Source organism: Drosophila biarmipes, chromosome 2R, assembly GCF_025231255.1.
Source record: "Drosophila biarmipes strain raj3 chromosome 2R, RU_DBia_V1.1, whole genome shotgun sequence".
Classification (NCBI taxonomy): Eukaryota; Metazoa; Arthropoda; class Insecta; order Diptera; family Drosophilidae; genus Drosophila; species Drosophila biarmipes.
The window spans coordinates 19278757-19294657 of record NC_066615.1 but is presented as its reverse complement, the minus strand read 5'-3'; the positions used below and the strand labels follow the sequence as shown (position 1 = coordinate 19294657).

General features: G+C 48.7%; 4 protein-coding genes across 8 annotated transcripts; 3 read left to right on the top strand and 1 right to left on the bottom strand.

Moving 5' to 3' along the window:
* Positions 1 to 1036: 1036 nt before the first annotated feature.
* Positions 1037 to 4678, bottom strand: LOC108022094 (uncharacterized). 4 transcript variants are annotated; one of them, XM_044092360.2, is made up of 11 exons: positions 4484 to 4678; positions 4357 to 4418; positions 3946 to 4288; positions 3659 to 3892; positions 3388 to 3548; positions 2938 to 3320; positions 2548 to 2877; positions 2113 to 2347; positions 1852 to 2054; positions 1665 to 1773; positions 1453 to 1591 (listed from the first exon to the last, which is right to left on the bottom strand). In XM_044092360.2, exons 1-10 carry the CDS (start codon positions 4506 to 4508, stop codon positions 1707 to 1709), a joined length of 2043 nt encoding a protein of 680 aa, XP_043948295.1. In that variant the 5' UTR covers positions 4509 to 4678; the 3' UTR covers positions 1453 to 1591; positions 1665 to 1706. The 4 variants fall into 4 exon arrangements, with proteins under 4 accessions (XP_016946427.1, XP_043948294.1, XP_043948295.1 ...); XM_017090938.3 differs by lacking the exon at positions 1665 to 1773 and having other exon boundaries at positions 1037 to 1591; positions 4484 to 4677; XM_044092359.2 differs by lacking the exon at positions 1665 to 1773 and having other exon boundaries at positions 1037 to 1591; positions 2143 to 2347; positions 4484 to 4677.
* Positions 4679 to 4979: 301 nt separating this feature from the next.
* On the top strand, positions 4980 to 8995 carry LOC108023072 (spondin-1). Of its 2 annotated transcripts, none has more exons than XM_044092287.2 (7): positions 4980 to 4996; positions 5681 to 5867; positions 5977 to 6365; positions 6420 to 6881; positions 6940 to 7111; positions 7409 to 7530; positions 7597 to 8995. In XM_044092287.2, exons 2-7 carry the CDS (start codon positions 5690 to 5692, stop codon positions 8887 to 8889), a joined length of 2616 nt encoding a protein of 871 aa, XP_043948222.1. In that variant the 5' UTR covers positions 4980 to 4996; positions 5681 to 5689; the 3' UTR covers positions 8890 to 8995. The 2 variants fall into 2 exon arrangements, with proteins under 2 accessions (XP_043948222.1, XP_043948221.1); XM_044092286.2 differs by lacking the exon at positions 4980 to 4996 and adding an exon at positions 5587 to 5605.
* Positions 8996 to 9346: 351 nt separating this feature from the next.
* On the top strand, positions 9347 to 12346 carry LOC108022203 (spondin-1). Its single transcript, XM_017091056.2, has 6 exons — positions 9347 to 9512; positions 9569 to 9954; positions 10011 to 10223; positions 10281 to 10538; positions 10586 to 10751; positions 10818 to 12346. The coding sequence occupies exons 1-6, from the start codon at positions 9347 to 9349 to the stop codon at positions 12344 to 12346; spliced, it is 2718 nt and encodes a 905-aa protein (XP_016946545.1).
* A 325-nt stretch (positions 12347 to 12671) lies between these two features.
* LOC108023103 (spondin-1) lies at positions 12672 to 15764 on the top strand. Its single transcript, XM_017092368.3, has 6 exons — positions 12672 to 12906; positions 13132 to 13526; positions 13586 to 13798; positions 13864 to 14118; positions 14179 to 14350; positions 14412 to 15764. Exons 1-6 carry the CDS (start codon positions 12714 to 12716, stop codon positions 15701 to 15703), a joined length of 2520 nt encoding a protein of 839 aa, XP_016947857.1. The 5' UTR covers positions 12672 to 12713; the 3' UTR covers positions 15704 to 15764.
* The last annotated feature ends 137 nt before the right edge of the window (positions 15765 to 15901 follow it).

Genomic DNA, 15901 nt, shown 5'->3' with positions numbered 1-15901 from the left:
AAAAATAGAAACTCGAACTTAATCCCTGTGAATGTTGATACGGGTGCAGATTTGCATATCTAGTTGATCAAAACAAAGACGGGCCCCTTTGTCGTTTCTTTTGTATGCAATTTCATAGCTCAATAATTTTTAATTATCATTCCAAGCTGGTTATGGAATGACTTTAAAAAGTCAACAAATCTGTTTTTGGCAATTAAATATACCTATCCCGCAATATAATTTATGGGTCTTGCTTCAGTTTGCTGATAGCCAATCATCTAGAGTTCAACGCGATCATTAATCACAGCAGCTGAAATGTTTACCACGTTCTGCAGATCTTGAACCAAGGTATTGCCCAAAAATTTTTGGAATCCCAAGAATCACCAGAAGAATCTCTTATCTCAGCGCTGGCATGTCTACCAAAGTGTTAGAACGCGGTTCGTCAAACTTTAAATAAATCTAACAGCTAGACGAAAGCTGTTGACACAATCTTTTTAGGAGTCTTGAGTGTGGTGTCTTTTTCCTTCTTATCATCATATACTGGGATCAAGTTATAAACCCAACGTTTGTGAGACCAATTTCTTTTTATCTCTATCAAAAACGCACTATTTGATCTGCAACCAGCACCACACATTCACTAAAAATTATGAGTACTTCTTGAACATACACTAGCTGGATTCTGAGAGACTGAACTGTCAACCGTTCTTAACAAGCTGCTTGAAGCGACTAACTGGCATAAAAATGATAATCTACTAGGAAACCTATAGAGCCCAGACAGCAGCGGCCAAAGCAGCAATTGAAGAATGCCGAGCCGAGCGTCGATTGCTCTCTTCTTTCTTATACAAACATTATTTCCTGGCTATTCAGATACACAGATTTATAAAAATTTAGAATACTACCTAAACCATAGTTAGAAGTAATGCAGTTCGGTAACCCATCCAACGACCCTGCCCTCAAAATCCAAATCATTTAAATTAACTGTGCCAGATTCCGATTCCCGGACCAATCTAAGCTTATCGATTCATCAAGCCGCCGCCCTAAACGAGACTTCACCAGATTTCACGATTACTTATTACTCATGGGTACAAAAATATAATGCCTTTGGCCAAAGATTACAATAAATTTTGGGTATCTGAAGAATTTCCATGCCTGTGTGCTCTCCATTTGAGTAATGTTGGGATTTTAAAAGGTATCTCTTGGGTTCTAACGCTGGTCTCGAGATCGCTGGTGATGGCAAGACTCGGGAGGCGAGGGCTTCAGGTCCTTGCTAGGACTTTGATGATGGTCACGTGGATCCTGCGGTTGCGGTGGATAACGCGAGCGAGGTGAAGGTCGTTGGGAGCTGGGTTTTGGTGATCCGTTGGGCAGCAGGTTGTGATGCAGTGGCTCAAAGAATCTACCACGGGCTGGAGACATTGCCTGCTCTTGCAGATTGGCCTGATGCTGATCGGGCAGAAGTCTCTGCAGTAACCTGCAGGTCAAGTCATTTCCCATGGGAGTCTTCTCTTGATCTTGGTGACCACTGCTCCTGCCTACCCCGCTTTCGCCAGCTGGCACAACTTCAAAAAATGGCTGACCATTATTGCCAATAATAACTCGGGCATAATCACGACTGTAAAATAAGTTTAAAAAAATAATACAATTTACTTGCTAAGGGAAAAGTTCGCTGCATTGCCTTTACTTACTCGAATCAAATTTTGAAAACTGTGTCAGTTGAAATGAGGTCTTCAATTTGGGTTTAAGACCTCATCAGACCCCTCTTCGTTGGTAAAGTTCCCCAACGTTAATGAGTATCTGACGATGGCGATTTTCAAAGTAATAGCAATCTGGCGAACTTTTTATTTCAACAGTTGGCTTAACGAATTAACTTACAGGGTGTTTTTGAGTTGATAAATTTCTTTCTCCATCGCAGCATTTCGTTCGTCCTGGCCTGCTCGTACGAGGGAAACCCGCGACTGTTGCTCCTTCAGCAGCTGGATGACATGGTCCTGCCTCCTCACCTCCGTCTGTTTGGATGCCAGGGTCCCGAAGAGATTGCGGAACTCCTCCTCCTTCGAGGCCAGCTCGTTGTTTACCTGCAACGAGAAAGCGGATAAGCATAAGCGGGGCTACTCAAATCCACCTCCGGCGGACCTGATTGATCAGCGTGTCTTTCTCGCTAACTTGATAGTACATTTGGTCCAGTTTGGCGCGGTTCTCCTGCTCGGTCTTCTGCAGGTTGTTGATCAGCTCGCTGCGGGCGGTGAGCATCTGCTGATCAAGAGCCATTTGCTCCCGCATCTTGGCAATCTCCTTGCGCAACTGCTCCTCTGCCTTGCAATGGAAGTCGGACTCGGTGGTTGTGATCTTCAGGGACTCCTTCAGATCGCTGGTTTTTGGGAAAATAATTATTAGAAGACATATCACATATAAAATACTGTATACATTTGATTGCTCTTTTCCCTCCTTTTGGATCAGAGAGAATTTTCAAAGAGAATAAAAGGTTATTGATGAACTTTAAAATGCGAATATGAAATTAATTCATAGTATTTTCTTCAGTGTACCAAGATATATGTTAAGATCACCCACCTTATCTGCTCTACAGCTTTCCTATATTTTCCATTAAGCTCCTCGAAGTCGGCACGCTGCTTTAAGGTACTGATCACCTGCTTGTTGAGGACATTCTTGTGCTGCTCTAGATTCTGGAGCTGCAGCTTCAGATCGGCGATGATCAGGTCCTTCTCCATCACGCCCTTGTCCACGCAATCCGGACGCTTTTGCAGATTGACGATCAGCTCGCGGGCCTCCTTGAGTTCGCCCTCCAAATAGGCGATCTGTCCGATATGCTTATCGACAGAGGCGCGAGCCCGTTCAAGGCCAACATCCGCCTCCTCCACGCGCTGGAGCATCCGTCGGTTGCTATAAAAGATTGATTATACCATACAGAAACCCCATACTAATTATGATCAATTTACTTACACCGCCTTGACCTTTTCCATCTCGGCACTCAAATCACTGAGAGTTCCATCCTCGCTCACCAGCGTTTTAGACTTCTCGTCCAAGCGAATCTTTTGCTCGTTGACCAGCTCCTCGCTACGTCGGAGGTTCTTCTTGAGATCACTGATGACTTGGTCCCGATTGGCCAGCTGTGCGGCCATCTTTTCCTCGTACTTGGACTTCAACTTGTTCATTTCGTCGAGGTGTTCCTTCTTGACATCAAAGTAGCGACCCTCCATGTGCTGCTTTTGCGCTCGCAGATCCGCCATCTCGCGATAGAGCTGGTTATTGCAGATCTCTGGTCTACTGGAGCCTGGACCACACAAATGGTCGATCTCCTCGACAACGGAAGCCATCTTTCGGTTCTGGGGGTCAAAGCAAAAAGGGGTTAACCCCTGCACTGTTCAGGGATTCTAGACTCTAGAATCATACCACCAAGGATGCCAACTTGACTCGAATCTCCTCGCGCCTATCACGAGCCTCGAACTCGTTCTTAGACCTCTGAATGAATGGCAGGTAGTCATAGAAGAGCACAAAACCCAAATCGACGATGTCACGACAACGATGTTTCAAGTCATTGATACTTGCAGTAGCTAAAAGGGGAAAATATACTTATAAAAACACTGGTTTAAGAAAGATAAGATTATAAATCGACGAAACCTAAACAACTAAGTTGATTTATTTATTTATCCTAAAAACTTACGCAAATTCTTGGGCAGTCGGAGGAGATCGTCTTCGTGTACCACGACCTTGCACTCGTCGTTTACGACTACGGCTACAAACTTGAAGGAAGTATTCCCCGGAAACTGGGGACCCAGGGTGCGCAGCTTGTGCATAAAGTCTGACTGCATGAACTCTAGTTTCTTCTTCTGCGCCTCGAAGGCCCGCAACTTGTTTAATTCGATGACCCGGCGATGCGGTTTGTCTCCCCTGGCGCCTGTGGTTGGAAAAGGTGAGAAGTTAGGATTTAGGAGACTACCTAGTACCTACCTGCTTTTCTAGAGCTTCCCAGGATTTGCTTGGCCAAGACGTTCATTCGCGGTGGGGTAACGGGTCGCTTAGGCGGCGCCTTATTCTCTTCAGCCTTTCGATCTTGGGCGACTACTTTCTTCTCCGGCAAGGAACAGGTACTAACGGTAGAGGTTCCTTTCAAGCGACTTCCCCGCGCTGGAGAAGTGTTTCGCGTTTGGGCAGCCGGAGGACGGCGGATCGAAAGTCGACTGATAGGAATCCGGCTGGCAGCGATCTTATCGCGACTACGACTATTTAAAGCCGATCCCGGATTCACGATGGGAGGGGGTGCAAAGGTTTCGCATCTCGTGGAAGCTGGAGCCTTTGAACGGTTTTTTATACACTCATTTACGTACTTCGGTAAGAATACACCCTGTAACTAGTACTCACCCAATGGGCATTGGTCGCGGTGGCAGCTTTTTTCGTAGTCCTCAACATGTACGCTTTATTACCTAGCGAGAGTCATATAGATCATGCACCATTTCAACTCATTGACCTTTAATACCCAATCACTTACCACGAACAGGAGCAGGAGAAGCCATGATAATATTTGGTTGTAGGTACAAGTTCTAGGAAATAAGTGTATTTTTGTATTTGATTATTTTGCCAAAAAAAAAACGAGGAACAATATTACAAAATTTCGTCTAAATATTTTATCCCGTATGATGTCTAATGTAAAGGGTACAAAAATACTTTCTGACCGAGCGAACGAGTACGTCTCTTAAGGTAGACTGACTTCCAAAACAAAGCCCTCTAGATATGTGATTTCTGTCCAAAAAGTCGGTTCCACTGTAGCCGGTGTTTTCTGGGGGTCATTGTTTAGAATAAGCAGATGAAAACAAATGGGTTTTGTCAACAAAGGCGAAAGTTTGGATGAAATGGAGGCCATGCTAAATGGGGGACGTGAGTAGAGCTTCGGTTCTCTCTCTGGGGTTCTCCATAATCCATTCGTTGGGACCCGATGCACATCGTCTGTCCAATAATCGACTCGGGGAAATTTGCATTCAGTTGCTGTTTGTGTGCCTTCAGAGTAAGTTCTTCGCCTGAATTTCTCTCTGGAGAAAGTGCTTCATACACGATCCATCAATACCAAGCACTTCAAGTGATAAAATATTTATATTAAATACTAAGCAAACGCATAACACTTTAGTTTTACCCCTATAAGCTGCAGTAACTTACTAAATGTGCTAAATAAAAACTTTCTAATCATGTATGGGCGGTATTGAAAAGAAGCCCTAAAAGTTTCATCATCAGAATCCATGGAAATGGCGTTTGTCACCCTCTAGGGGCTGTTATTTCGCTTTAGACAGTCGGCGCGTTTTTCAATTGAATTTAATCAGTGACGTAGACGGTTTATATAGTACCCATATACGCAATGCGATCCGCTTTTCAAGGGGTAAACAACCAAGCCGCCTAGTTCAAGTTCCGCATGGCAATCGCGCTGATGTGGCTTGGATCTCAACAGAAATGGAAAGTGTCTGTGCGGAAAAAAGAGATGTGCACTCGAGTAAAGTCATCTAATTGAAGGCCAAATTCTAGGAATTCAAGTTCAATTCAAAACTGGCAGTAGGTCCCATGGGCTGCCATTGACATTTGATACGAATGCGGATAATTAAGGCAATTTAGTGCTTTGCAAATGGTGACCAGAAATAGTTTTCCCCAACCACGTGCTTGCATTAAACGAATCTAATTCCGACTCAATTTTCCATTGCAGCACTTTGAAATGAAAGCCCTAGAATGTTTTTTATTAGCTGTGGCTTTGGTGAGAGTTTTCCCCCGGATCGAGTGCTGCAATAGGGTTCCACTGGGCACCACGGCGGCCAAATCTCCAGTGGACGATAACTATGTGCTGTCCGTGAACGGAAATACGCAGAGTTATGTGCCCGGTCAAAGGTATAATGGTGAGTGATTTATGATGAAGTGGCTTCAAATTAAGAAAACATTATGATGATGACTCTAAATGGGTAGAAATTTCCAGTTCTAAAATGTCGATCCTCTTCTGGTTTTTAGTGAGCCTCAGTGCTTTTTCGGGCTTGTCCTTTATAAGCTTTATGCTGGCCCTGGACCCGGAGAGCGGTGATGGCGAAGATGACCCCAATGCGTTGGGCCAGTTTGAGATAGCTGATCTGGCCGAGACCCGCTTCAGTCCACGTTGCGCCAATCTGGTGGAGAACACCAACACGAACGTGAAGACCCGCGTGGATGTGGTCTGGGTGGCTCCCTCCAGCCCTGGCCAGGGGTGCATCCTGCTGCGGGCCACGGTGATGCAGCATCGCGATGTGTGGTTCATGGACGATGGATTCCTTACCAAGCGCATGTGCGAGGAGGAGGTGGATGACATTGACACACAGCCGAGTATAGTGGATCCTTGCTGCGCCTGTGACGAAGCCAAATATGAAGTGAGTTCGGTTCTACTCACAATATAGGTTTATATTAATGCCTTACTTTTCCAGCTTACCTTCGAAGGCAAGTGGTCGCGCCACACACACCCCAAGGATTTCCCTGCGAATAGCTGGCGCACTAGATTCAGTGATATTATTGGAGCCTCACACACCTTGGACTACAGGTTCTGGCAGTATGGAGAGCTGGCCAGCGAGGGTCTACGAGAGGTGGCGGAACATGGTTCCACGCGAACCCTGGAGAGCGAGCTTAAGGATCAAAGCGAGCACATTCGCACCATCATCAAAGCCAGAGGCATAGCCTATCCGAATGTTACAGGCAAAACATTCGCCGTTTTCCGCGTGGACTCCAATCACCACTTGATATCCTTGGTCTCGATGGTGGACCCCTCCCCAGATTGGATCGTTGGCGTTTCTGGCTTGGAGCTGTGCCTGCCCAACTGCTCTTGGGTGGAAAACAAAGTGCACAACCTCTATCCCTGGGACGCGGGCACCGACAGTGGGCCATCTTATATGGTAAGATGTTTTCCTAATTTTCTGAGATATTATATATTTAAATTTGCACATATTTTAGTCCGCTGACCAGCCGCAGGTACCTCCAGACGTGGTCCGTCGCATCAAGTCTAATTTTCCCAACGATCCTCGTTCGCCCTTTTATGATCCCACTGGCGCCCAGATGAAGCCCCTGGCCACCTTGCACATCAATCGAAGACGTCTCTACGAGAAGAACTGCGAGTCCAATGATTGTAAGTAGAGTTTAGACCCAAGCCCCAGGAAAAAACTCTTTTTTTATGCGATTTCTAAATCTCAAAAATAAAACAATCCCATAAATTTATAATCAAGATTAAATGTTCTCGGTTTATGAGACTTCTTTCGTCTTGAAAAACGAAAATGAGACTCTAATTTCAAGAACATTTTTTCTCAAATAGGTGTTAAGACAAGTACTTAAATTAAGAACGATTGATCTTGCATTTTCATTCTTTCTAATTTCTCCTGAAGTTTTTACCTTTCAACCATATATAATTTTTTTTTACATTCTGTAGCGGAACAGTTGCCGGCGGAGTGCGCCACACATTCGTGGTCCAGATGGGATGAGTGCACCACCAAGTGCGGTCCTGGCAAGCAGTACAGGATTCGGGAGTTCAAGAACCCAGCGCTGGCTTCGGTAAGAAATGAGTCAAAATGATTTGTAGCTTATAAATACTTAATGCATTATCATATCACCCTTTAGCGTCATCGATGCAACAATGCCCTGCGTGAGGAGAAGAACTGCGTGGGTCACAAGTGCGCCGGATTCAACGAGGAGACAGCCGAGGGCGCCGAACCGGAGGTGGCACCTCCTTCAGGCAGCAACGACGATCCGCAGTGCGGCCTTTCCGACTGGTCCGAGTGGTCCTCGTGCACAGTGACCTGCGGCACTGGCGAGATGACCCGATCCCGACACTATCTCAACAAGAAGGCCAAGAAGAAGTGCCAGAAGGCGAGCAAAGCGCGCCTGCACGAGACCAAGATCTGCGAGGCCATGGAGTGTGGCGGGGACATTGAGAACGGAGGTGAGCCGGAGGAGAAGCAGGCCGGTGGTGGTGACGAAGGTGGCTCTGCCGAGAAGAGGTCTATTTTCCGGAACTTCGAGAGTTACAGTCAGCATCGGGAGGACTACATACCACCGGTTTGCGGGGTCACCCCCTGGTCGGATTTCTCGCCATGCATGGGACCCTGCGGTGGACATGGCAAGCGTCAACGTATCCGTAAGGTGTGGAACAACAACCAGGTGTACGGGGTATCCGATCCCAACGATGATGGCCAGGATCCCTGTCGGCACATAAAGCTCCAGGAAGAGGTGAACTGCACGAATCCCAGCTGCGACACCATTGTGCCAAGCTTCTGCTACGACGAGCTGATCGACAGCCCGTGTCGGGATAGCGATGTGGCCAACTTCTGGTACTACGACCATGTGAGTGACCAGTGCGCCATTTATTGGTCGGATCGCTGCGACAAGAATCGCAACAAGTTCAAGTCGAAGGAGGAGTGCGAAGAGACCTGTCGGATACCGCGGCACAAACAGGAACTCCAGCACGATGGAGCTGATCCCATAGATTGCATGGTCTCCGACTGGGTGTCGCACAGCTGCAACGCCTCCTGCGGCGATGGCTTCCAGTTGCGGACGCGTCGTGTGGTCAGGACCCCGAAGTACGGGGGCAAACCCTGTCCCAAGCACCTGGTGCGTTTGGATCGCTGCTACCAGCGGTGCGACGACATGTATTCCATAAGTGGTCGGGGATTCGGGGAGCGGAGGCATGTGGTCAAGGCACCACTGCCGGAGCCGCGGGACGAGTGCCGCTACTCAGAGTGGTCCGCCTGGACGCCCTGCACCGCCACCTGTGGCGACAATGCCGTTCGCCAGCGCACCCGCACCCTTCTGAACACCGACCTGAGCTTTAAGTGCAAGGACCGCGTCCGCATGGAGAAGTGTGTGATGATGCCGTGCCTTCTGAGTAGCAATGACGAGCCCGAGCGGTGGTGAGAATCGATGACGCTCAGCTCCAACAAGTATTAGCCGTACACCAAATATGTAATCATTATCGAGGGTACCATTAAATATATGAAACCATGACCTACCAGTTCCCTCAGTCTTGGTGTTTTTATAAAACGCGATTTTCAGTTCTCATCGACTGAACACATAAAAGTAGAATTTTTCACATCAGTTTGTCCTTGACCCAGATTAATTGAATAACTGTGAGCAGTTTCCGAGTGATTTTCGCCGGGTTACAGGTTCAAAGAACCCGGGCTCAGAGCGTAAATTGAAGAGCGTGCCATAAAAACGAACCATTCCTAATTGATGGCAACTCAATCAAGATGGCAGAAGCAGGGGATAATTGATGAATTGAAACGCTCATCGATTTATGGAGGCGGCGACGCAACAGTTTCGGTCAGTCGTCGTTGAGCTTTGGACAAATATGGATCGCCAATATAGAGAAGAAATGCTACGCCTATTCTTGCTCCTGGTTCTTCTGGTTGTTGGAGTGAAAGGAGCCTGCTATAGGGTACCTCAGGGAGCCACCGGCGAACGATCGGCTGTGGATGATAACTTCCAGATCCTGATCGATGGCAATCCAGCGACCTATGTGCCAGACCATCAGTACAATGGTGAGGGGTTCAAAGGCCTCATAACACATAACTTCTTTATCTGTAATCATCTCCAGTTTCACTATCCTGCCCTATAAATCTGAAGTTCGTTAGCTTCACTTTGGTTGTCGAGGCCGAAGATCCTTCGGCCGCCGGTCAGGATATGACCGGACACTTTGAGCTGCTCGGCACCACGGACACTCGATTCAGCTCCGACTGTGAAAACATGGTGGAGAGCACGAATACAAACGCCAAGAGCCACATCGAGGTGTCCTGGATAGCGCCACGTCATCCTGATAGTGGTTGTGTGCTGATCAAGGCGGGAGTGGTGCAACATCGTGATGTTTGGTTTCTGGACGATGGTTTCCTGACCAAGCGAATTTGTCCCGAGGAGATTGACGAGCTGAATATCATGACGCCGCCTTTAGAGAATTGCTGCGCCTGTGATGAAGCCAAATATGAGGTGGTAACAATAGAAATAGTCTTTCTTGTATTAAATGGAATACGTTTTCTGTCAAGATCGTCCTGGAGCGCAAGTGGGCCAGAAACACACATTCCAAGGACTTTCCCGCTGAGCCCTGGCGCACACGCTTGGGTGAGATAATTGGTGCCTCCCATACCCATAGCTATCGCTACTGGGCTTATGGAGAAAGAGCTAGCCAGGGTTTGAAGGAGATGGCGGAGCATGGAGCCACCCGCACTTTGGAGAACGAGATCAGAGAGAACACTCAAGTGGGTATCCTGGTTTCTCTTATCTAAGATAGCTGCATTCGAGTTTTATGCAAGCAGAATGGCGAAGTCAGGACCATCATCAGGGCTCCAGGCATTCCGCACCGCTTGAATGCCTTCGGTACCACTCTGGCAAATGCTCGCTTGGATCCTGTACATCATCAGATCTCGTTGGCATCCAAGATAGATCCCTCCCCCGATTGGATACTGGGTGTGGCAGGACTGGAACTTTGTCTGAGCAACTGCACCTGGCTGGAAAGGAAAGTGTTGAACCTGTATCCATGGGACATTGGCACCGATTCGGGTCCCTCTTATATGGTAGGTGATGGAACTTTTAGTAGGGATTTTAATTGTCCCTCCCAAAGTCCGCAGATCAGCCTCAGGTGCCGCCGGATGTGGTGCGCCGTATAACGTCATCGTATCCTAGTGACTATCGCTCGCCATTTTATGATGACACAGGTGCTTCGATGAAACCCTTGGCCACACTTTATCTGACCCGAAAGAAGCTTTACATCAGGGAGTGCGAAGAGGGTGGGTACCCACTCATTCTACACATTTTAAAAAGCCTATACCACCGTTGGTGATGTCTTTACTTAGTTTCCCAGGAGGGACCTCTTGAGTGTGCTGTACACCCCTGGAACGAATGGACCAACTGCAGCATGCGATGTGGTGGGGGTTACTCCCAACGACAGCGTAGCTATAAGAATCCCAGCCTGGCAGCCAATTTCAATTGCAATATCCGCTTGGAGGAGGTGCGTCAATGCCAGGGAACCCAGTGTGGAGCAGCAGAGGAGGAATTAGACGGTGACAAGCCTGGCGTGGGAATGGAGAATCAGCCAGGCGGTGGCTCAATAGCAGAGTGCCAGCTGAGCAACTGGGGCGAATGGTCGCCCTGTTCCAAGACATGCGGTCGAGGAACCTCTACCCGCACCCGTGACTACTACAATTCCCAGTCCAGACAGCGTTGTTTATCCGTCATGCGACTGCCCCTGGAGGAAACTCGGCAGTGCATGGGATCCGATTGCGGTGGCATCATTCCCGACAACGGCGATCTAGATGCTCTACCGGAACCAGGCGCCTTCGACGAAAGAGATCAAGCTGGCTATGGTGCTAGGAACCCATCCTGGAACAACAGACAAGAGAACAGCAATTTGGGAACGGGCAACCAGGCGTGGAATAGACGGGGTTACAATACGGGGAACGATAGGTCCCCCTACAATCCCAGGGACAACACTCAGGAGTCACCAAACTCACCCTTCAATCAGGTAGAAAATCAACAGCGCCCTGTCTATAACCCATCAGATACCTTAGGTGGTTACGATAAGGTATTTCCTTCTTCGAACAGCTACAGCAACGATAAGCTTGTGGGCAACAGACCCGGTTACAATGATTTCAATCAGGGCTATACGAATACCTACAATGATTACACTACCCCTAGCTACAGACCGGTATTCACCACTCGCTCCCCCTACGGCGGTCGATATCCCAATAGGCAGCAGGATATGGAGAATGTTCCACCCTCCAGCGACAATAATGGCAACTATAATGTGGTTCAAGACTACTGCTTCGAGAAACCTTACGCATCCACTCGACCATGTCTGGCCACTCCGGTGGTGGTGAGCAACTTCTGGTTCTACGACCACGAGGACCACGAGTGCAAGATCTTCACCACGGATAACTGCGATGAGAATAGGAACCGCTTCCGCACCCTGATGGCCTGCGAGGGCACCTGTCTGCAGCCACAAATGAACATGGAGCAGTCCGAAAACGATGCTCTGAATGTGTATGGAGGTGGATCTTATGATCCAGCCGTTGGTAGATCTGGAGGAAGATCCTATGACCGAGTGGGTGGCAGAACGGGAGGAGGACGCTATGATCAACCGGGAGGTGGAACCTACGATCAAACACGAGGTAGATCCTTTGATCAACCGTTAGATTGGTCCTATGATCTAGCCAAAGGTAGATACTCCAACCGATACAACAGCACCCCCTATACTCAAACGGACTCGGCTGATGGAGGAGCTTACGATTCTCAATTCGTCGACGCAGCAGGAGATATTGGAGAACCCATGTCGCAGACGAAGAGCAGATTTGAAACATCAAGACGTGGTCGTTACGGTGGCTAAGTTGTTACTATAATATTACATCGAGTAAATAAATATAAGTATGCTAATAATATAAGAAAGCAATTCTTCTATCTTGCTAGTTTCTTTTAATTACAGCTTATGGAATCTGAAGAGAACTTTCCGAGTTGTTCTCTTATATGGTCTTTAAGAGTTCAGATCGCTTGTTTTCCGGCTTTCCGGCGTCGACGCCTGATAAGAGCTCTATTTGTATCAGTGGGTCAGAATGATACTCCAGCCTTATCAGCTCTGAAGTCTCTCTTCTCTTCTTTTGGCAAAGCAATTCTTCGGAACGGAATCTCCTCTCAGTTTGCAACAGTCGCTCGTGTCGCATGGTTCTATACGTTAACAAAGCTCCAAAATCGCACACATGTGGTGGTCAAGTGGTGCTCCTCTCGTGGAGTTTCTTCTGCTGGCCTCGCTGGTGATCGGCAGAGTCGGCTGCCTGATCTGCACGCGCCGCCCGGCCAACACGGCCTCGCCCAAATCTCCGGTGGATGAGAACTTTGTAATAAGCGTGAAGGGCAATCCGGAAACGTACATTCTCGGCCAGGAGTACAACGGTGAGAGCGAGTTCATTGGCCTTGCGCTTGAACTTGGTTGGAATTGAATGAATGGGATGGGCCTATCGTGGCTTAGTTGTGAGATTTCGCAATGTCTTTTGTTTAGTAAACAAAAGTGGGGCTTATCTGGGACCTTTGCGAATTCGTTGGGATTCAAGGGCGGCGATAAGGGACCGGCTTCGGGTTTTCTTGTGTATTCTGGAACTCAGACTGATTTTCCCTCAGTCTCGCTCAATGCATTCAATGGCCACCGCTACATCAGCTTTATCATGGCCCTGGAGAATGAGAATGGTGACTTTAGCTACACGGACGACTTGGGACGCTTCGAGCTGGCCGATCTGATCGAGACCCGCTTCAGCCCCAACTGCATCAACATGGTGGAGAGCACCAATACGAACCCCAAGATGCACATGCACCTGACCTGGGTGGCGCCCAGTGAGCCGGGCAGTGGCTGCGTCCTGATCCGGGCCACTGTTCAGCAGCATCGCGACGTGTGGCACATGGACGACGGAGGACTAACGCGTCGCATCTGCGAGGAGGTCACCGATGATGTGGAGAGTCAGCCAACTGTTCCGGCGGTGGATGTCCCCTGCTGTGCCTGCGATGAGGCGCGATATGAGGTGAGCTAGTTAGAGATCTACCAAAGTGTCAGTTACCTTTTTGTTACTCGCCCCCTTAGCTTCTTTTCGAGGGCGTCTGGTCTAGGAATCTGCATCCCAGGTTCTTTCCTGCCCGAGGTTGGGAGACACGTTTCTGCGAGCTTCTTGGAGCGGCGCACAGTTCGGACTATCGCTTCTGGGAGTCCGGAGCACTGGCCAGTTTGGCCATGAAGGAGTACGCCGAACACTGTAGTTCCCGTCTTTTGGAGAGGGAGTTTAGCATTAATTTTCGGGTGGCTATAGAACCTACTCCTAAAACAAAACCACTCTTATAACTCTTATATATTATCCTTCACAGGATCAGAAAATACGCACTATTATCAAAGCCCGGGGACCATCCTATCCCAACATGAACAGTAAGACGATGGCCTCGGTGAGAGTGGATCCCCTGCACCACATGGTGTCCTTTGCCTCCAAGATAGAACCCTCCCCGGATTGGATAGTGGGCGTGGCTGGGCTGAACCTGTGTCTGCGCAACTGCACTTGGCTGGAGGAGAAGGTCATCAATCTGTATCCATGGGATGTGGGCACAGATGCGGGTCCCACCTATACGGTAGATGGATACTAATAGTTCTTGATGGTAGCACATTAACTTTTGGTTTCTTTTTGACAGTCACCTGACCAGCCCCAGGTCCCACCAGATGTCATTAGACGCATGCGTTCCGACTTTCCCAATGATCCGCGATCACCTTTCTACGATGATTCCGGGGCTCCCATGAAACCCATGGCTATTTTGACAGTGAAGCGCCAGCGAATCTATGAAAGGAGATGTGAGGATGAGGATTGTATGAACAGCTTTGATTAGCAAGAAAACTGAACTAATCGAATCCTATTTCTCGTGCACAGCCAACAATGGTGAGGATGTGCCCAGGGAGTGCCTCACCCATCCTTGGTCCAGCTGGAGCGACTGCTCCACCAAATGTGGCGCTGGCATGCAGTACAGAAGGCGGGTTTACAAGCAGCCAGATATTGCCAAGGTCTACAATTGCAATGTGCCGCAGTATGAGGAGCGTGAGTGCCAAGGCGAGATGTGCGGCCAAAGTGGACCTATGGGGGAACCAGAGGAGTTCGAGGATCTGGAGCCAGATCCCAGGAGGAATGGATTTCAAGCGGGCCAACAGCGACCGGCCGAGTGCACATTGGGTTTCTGGAGCAGCTGGAGTCCCTGCAGCGTCACCTGCGGCGAAGGCTACGAGATGCGCCAGCGGCAGTACCTCAATCCCCAAGCGGAAGCGGAGTGCCAGAGTGTCCACTACGTTGAACTGCAGGAAACGCGAAAATGCTCCGGCAGAGCTTGTCTTGGTAATTTACCGGGATCCTACAATTCCGACATGGATGATCCTTATGGACGCACTAGAGGAAATGTGTATGGATCACCATCTGAGCAAGAGACAGAGAACTTTGGAGAGTACGGGGAACCCCGAAATGGACCAGTTGGTGGCTTTGAAGTGGGAAATCTAAAGGGGACCAATAGCAACTGGGCTGGGAACAGGATGCCAGAACGTCAGAGGAATTTCGAAAGAGTTCCTGCATCCTTTGGGCAGTCAAACTTCGATGGAGGCTACAGTCCCCCCGCCAGGACAGAGCGACCCACTTGGCCTGGCCAACCACGCTTCAGTGATCCGCGTCTGGAGGATGTGGAAAGGTCTCCCTGGCAGCGTCAACGGCCAACTAGCAAATACGGCTCGAGCTTGGATGCCCCAGAAGTGGATTCCCCCAGGGAGCCTTGGCAAAGGACACAAACTAATTACGGCAATCAGAACATGTATCCACCTGGAGACGATATGGACTCCTCGCTGTCCAACCGCTGCTTCCAAATGCTGCAGACAACGCAGCCACGTTGCCAGAATCAAACGATTACGGGCCAGTTCTGGTTCCACAACTTCTGCGCGGATGAGTGCATGCTGTTCGCCACTGATCCTTGCGATCGCAATGTGAACAAGTTCAGGCGGTGGGAGGAATGCGAGAAGTGCCGACAGCCGGAGATGGCTGCACTGCAGCAGCAGCACTATAATTCGCCGGAGTGCCACAATCTTCGAGACATTTGGCGGGCGGAGGAGCGGGCGAGGGAGGAGCAGCGTGCTCCGAACAGGAGGCGCAACTACGGCGCTTACAGCCAACGCAGAAATTATTCGTAATACCTAAATATTAGCCATTACTTACCTTTAAATTGAGAGAATTTCTTTATTAAACTAAGACACAACAAGAATACTTTTTTGTAATCTTAGACAGTTTTGATTCCTATTATCATGAAATGAAACTGATAGTTTTTTGGCGAGCTAGAGCAGCCAGATTTTCGGATGATGAATCATGAACGGTTGTTGAATTTCGAATTG

Bases quoted from the DNA above. Each gene is read 5' to 3' on its own strand.
- LOC108022094 (XM_017090938.3), bottom strand. From the start codon at position 4,508: ATGGCTTCTCCTGCTCCTGTTCGTG. The intron at 3,549-3,658 runs GTAAGTTTTTAG...TTCCCCTTTTAG, and splicing joins CCGACTGCCCAAGAATTTGC to CTACTGCAAGTATCAATGAC. The intron at 2,878-2,937 runs GTAAGTAAATTG...AATCTTTTATAG, and splicing joins ATGGAAAAGGTCAAGGCGGT to CAACCGACGGATGCTCCAGC.
- LOC108023072 (XM_044092286.2), top strand. The intron at 6,366-6,419 runs GTGAGTTCGGTT...TTACTTTTCCAG, and splicing joins GTGACGAAGCCAAATATGAA to CTTACCTTCGAAGGCAAGTG. The intron at 6,882-6,939 runs GTAAGATGTTTT...CACATATTTTAG, and splicing joins ACAGTGGGCCATCTTATATG to TCCGCTGACCAGCCGCAGGT.
- LOC108022203 (XM_017091056.2), top strand. From the start codon at position 9,347: ATGCTACGCCTATTCTTGCTCCTGGTTCTTCTGGTTGTTGGAGTGAAA. The intron at 10,224-10,280 runs GTGGGTATCCTG...TTATGCAAGCAG, and splicing joins AGATCAGAGAGAACACTCAA to AATGGCGAAGTCAGGACCAT. The intron at 10,539-10,585 runs GTAGGTGATGGA...TCCCTCCCAAAG, and splicing joins ATTCGGGTCCCTCTTATATG to TCCGCAGATCAGCCTCAGGT.
- LOC108023103 (XM_017092368.3), top strand. From the start codon at position 12,714: ATGTGGTGGTCAAGTGGTGCTCCTCTCGTGGAGTTTCTTCTGCTGGCC. The intron at 13,527-13,585 runs GTGAGCTAGTTA...TCGCCCCCTTAG, and splicing joins GCGATGAGGCGCGATATGAG to CTTCTTTTCGAGGGCGTCTG. The intron at 14,351-14,411 runs GTATGAACAGCT...TCTCGTGCACAG, and splicing joins GAGATGTGAGGATGAGGATT to CCAACAATGGTGAGGATGTG.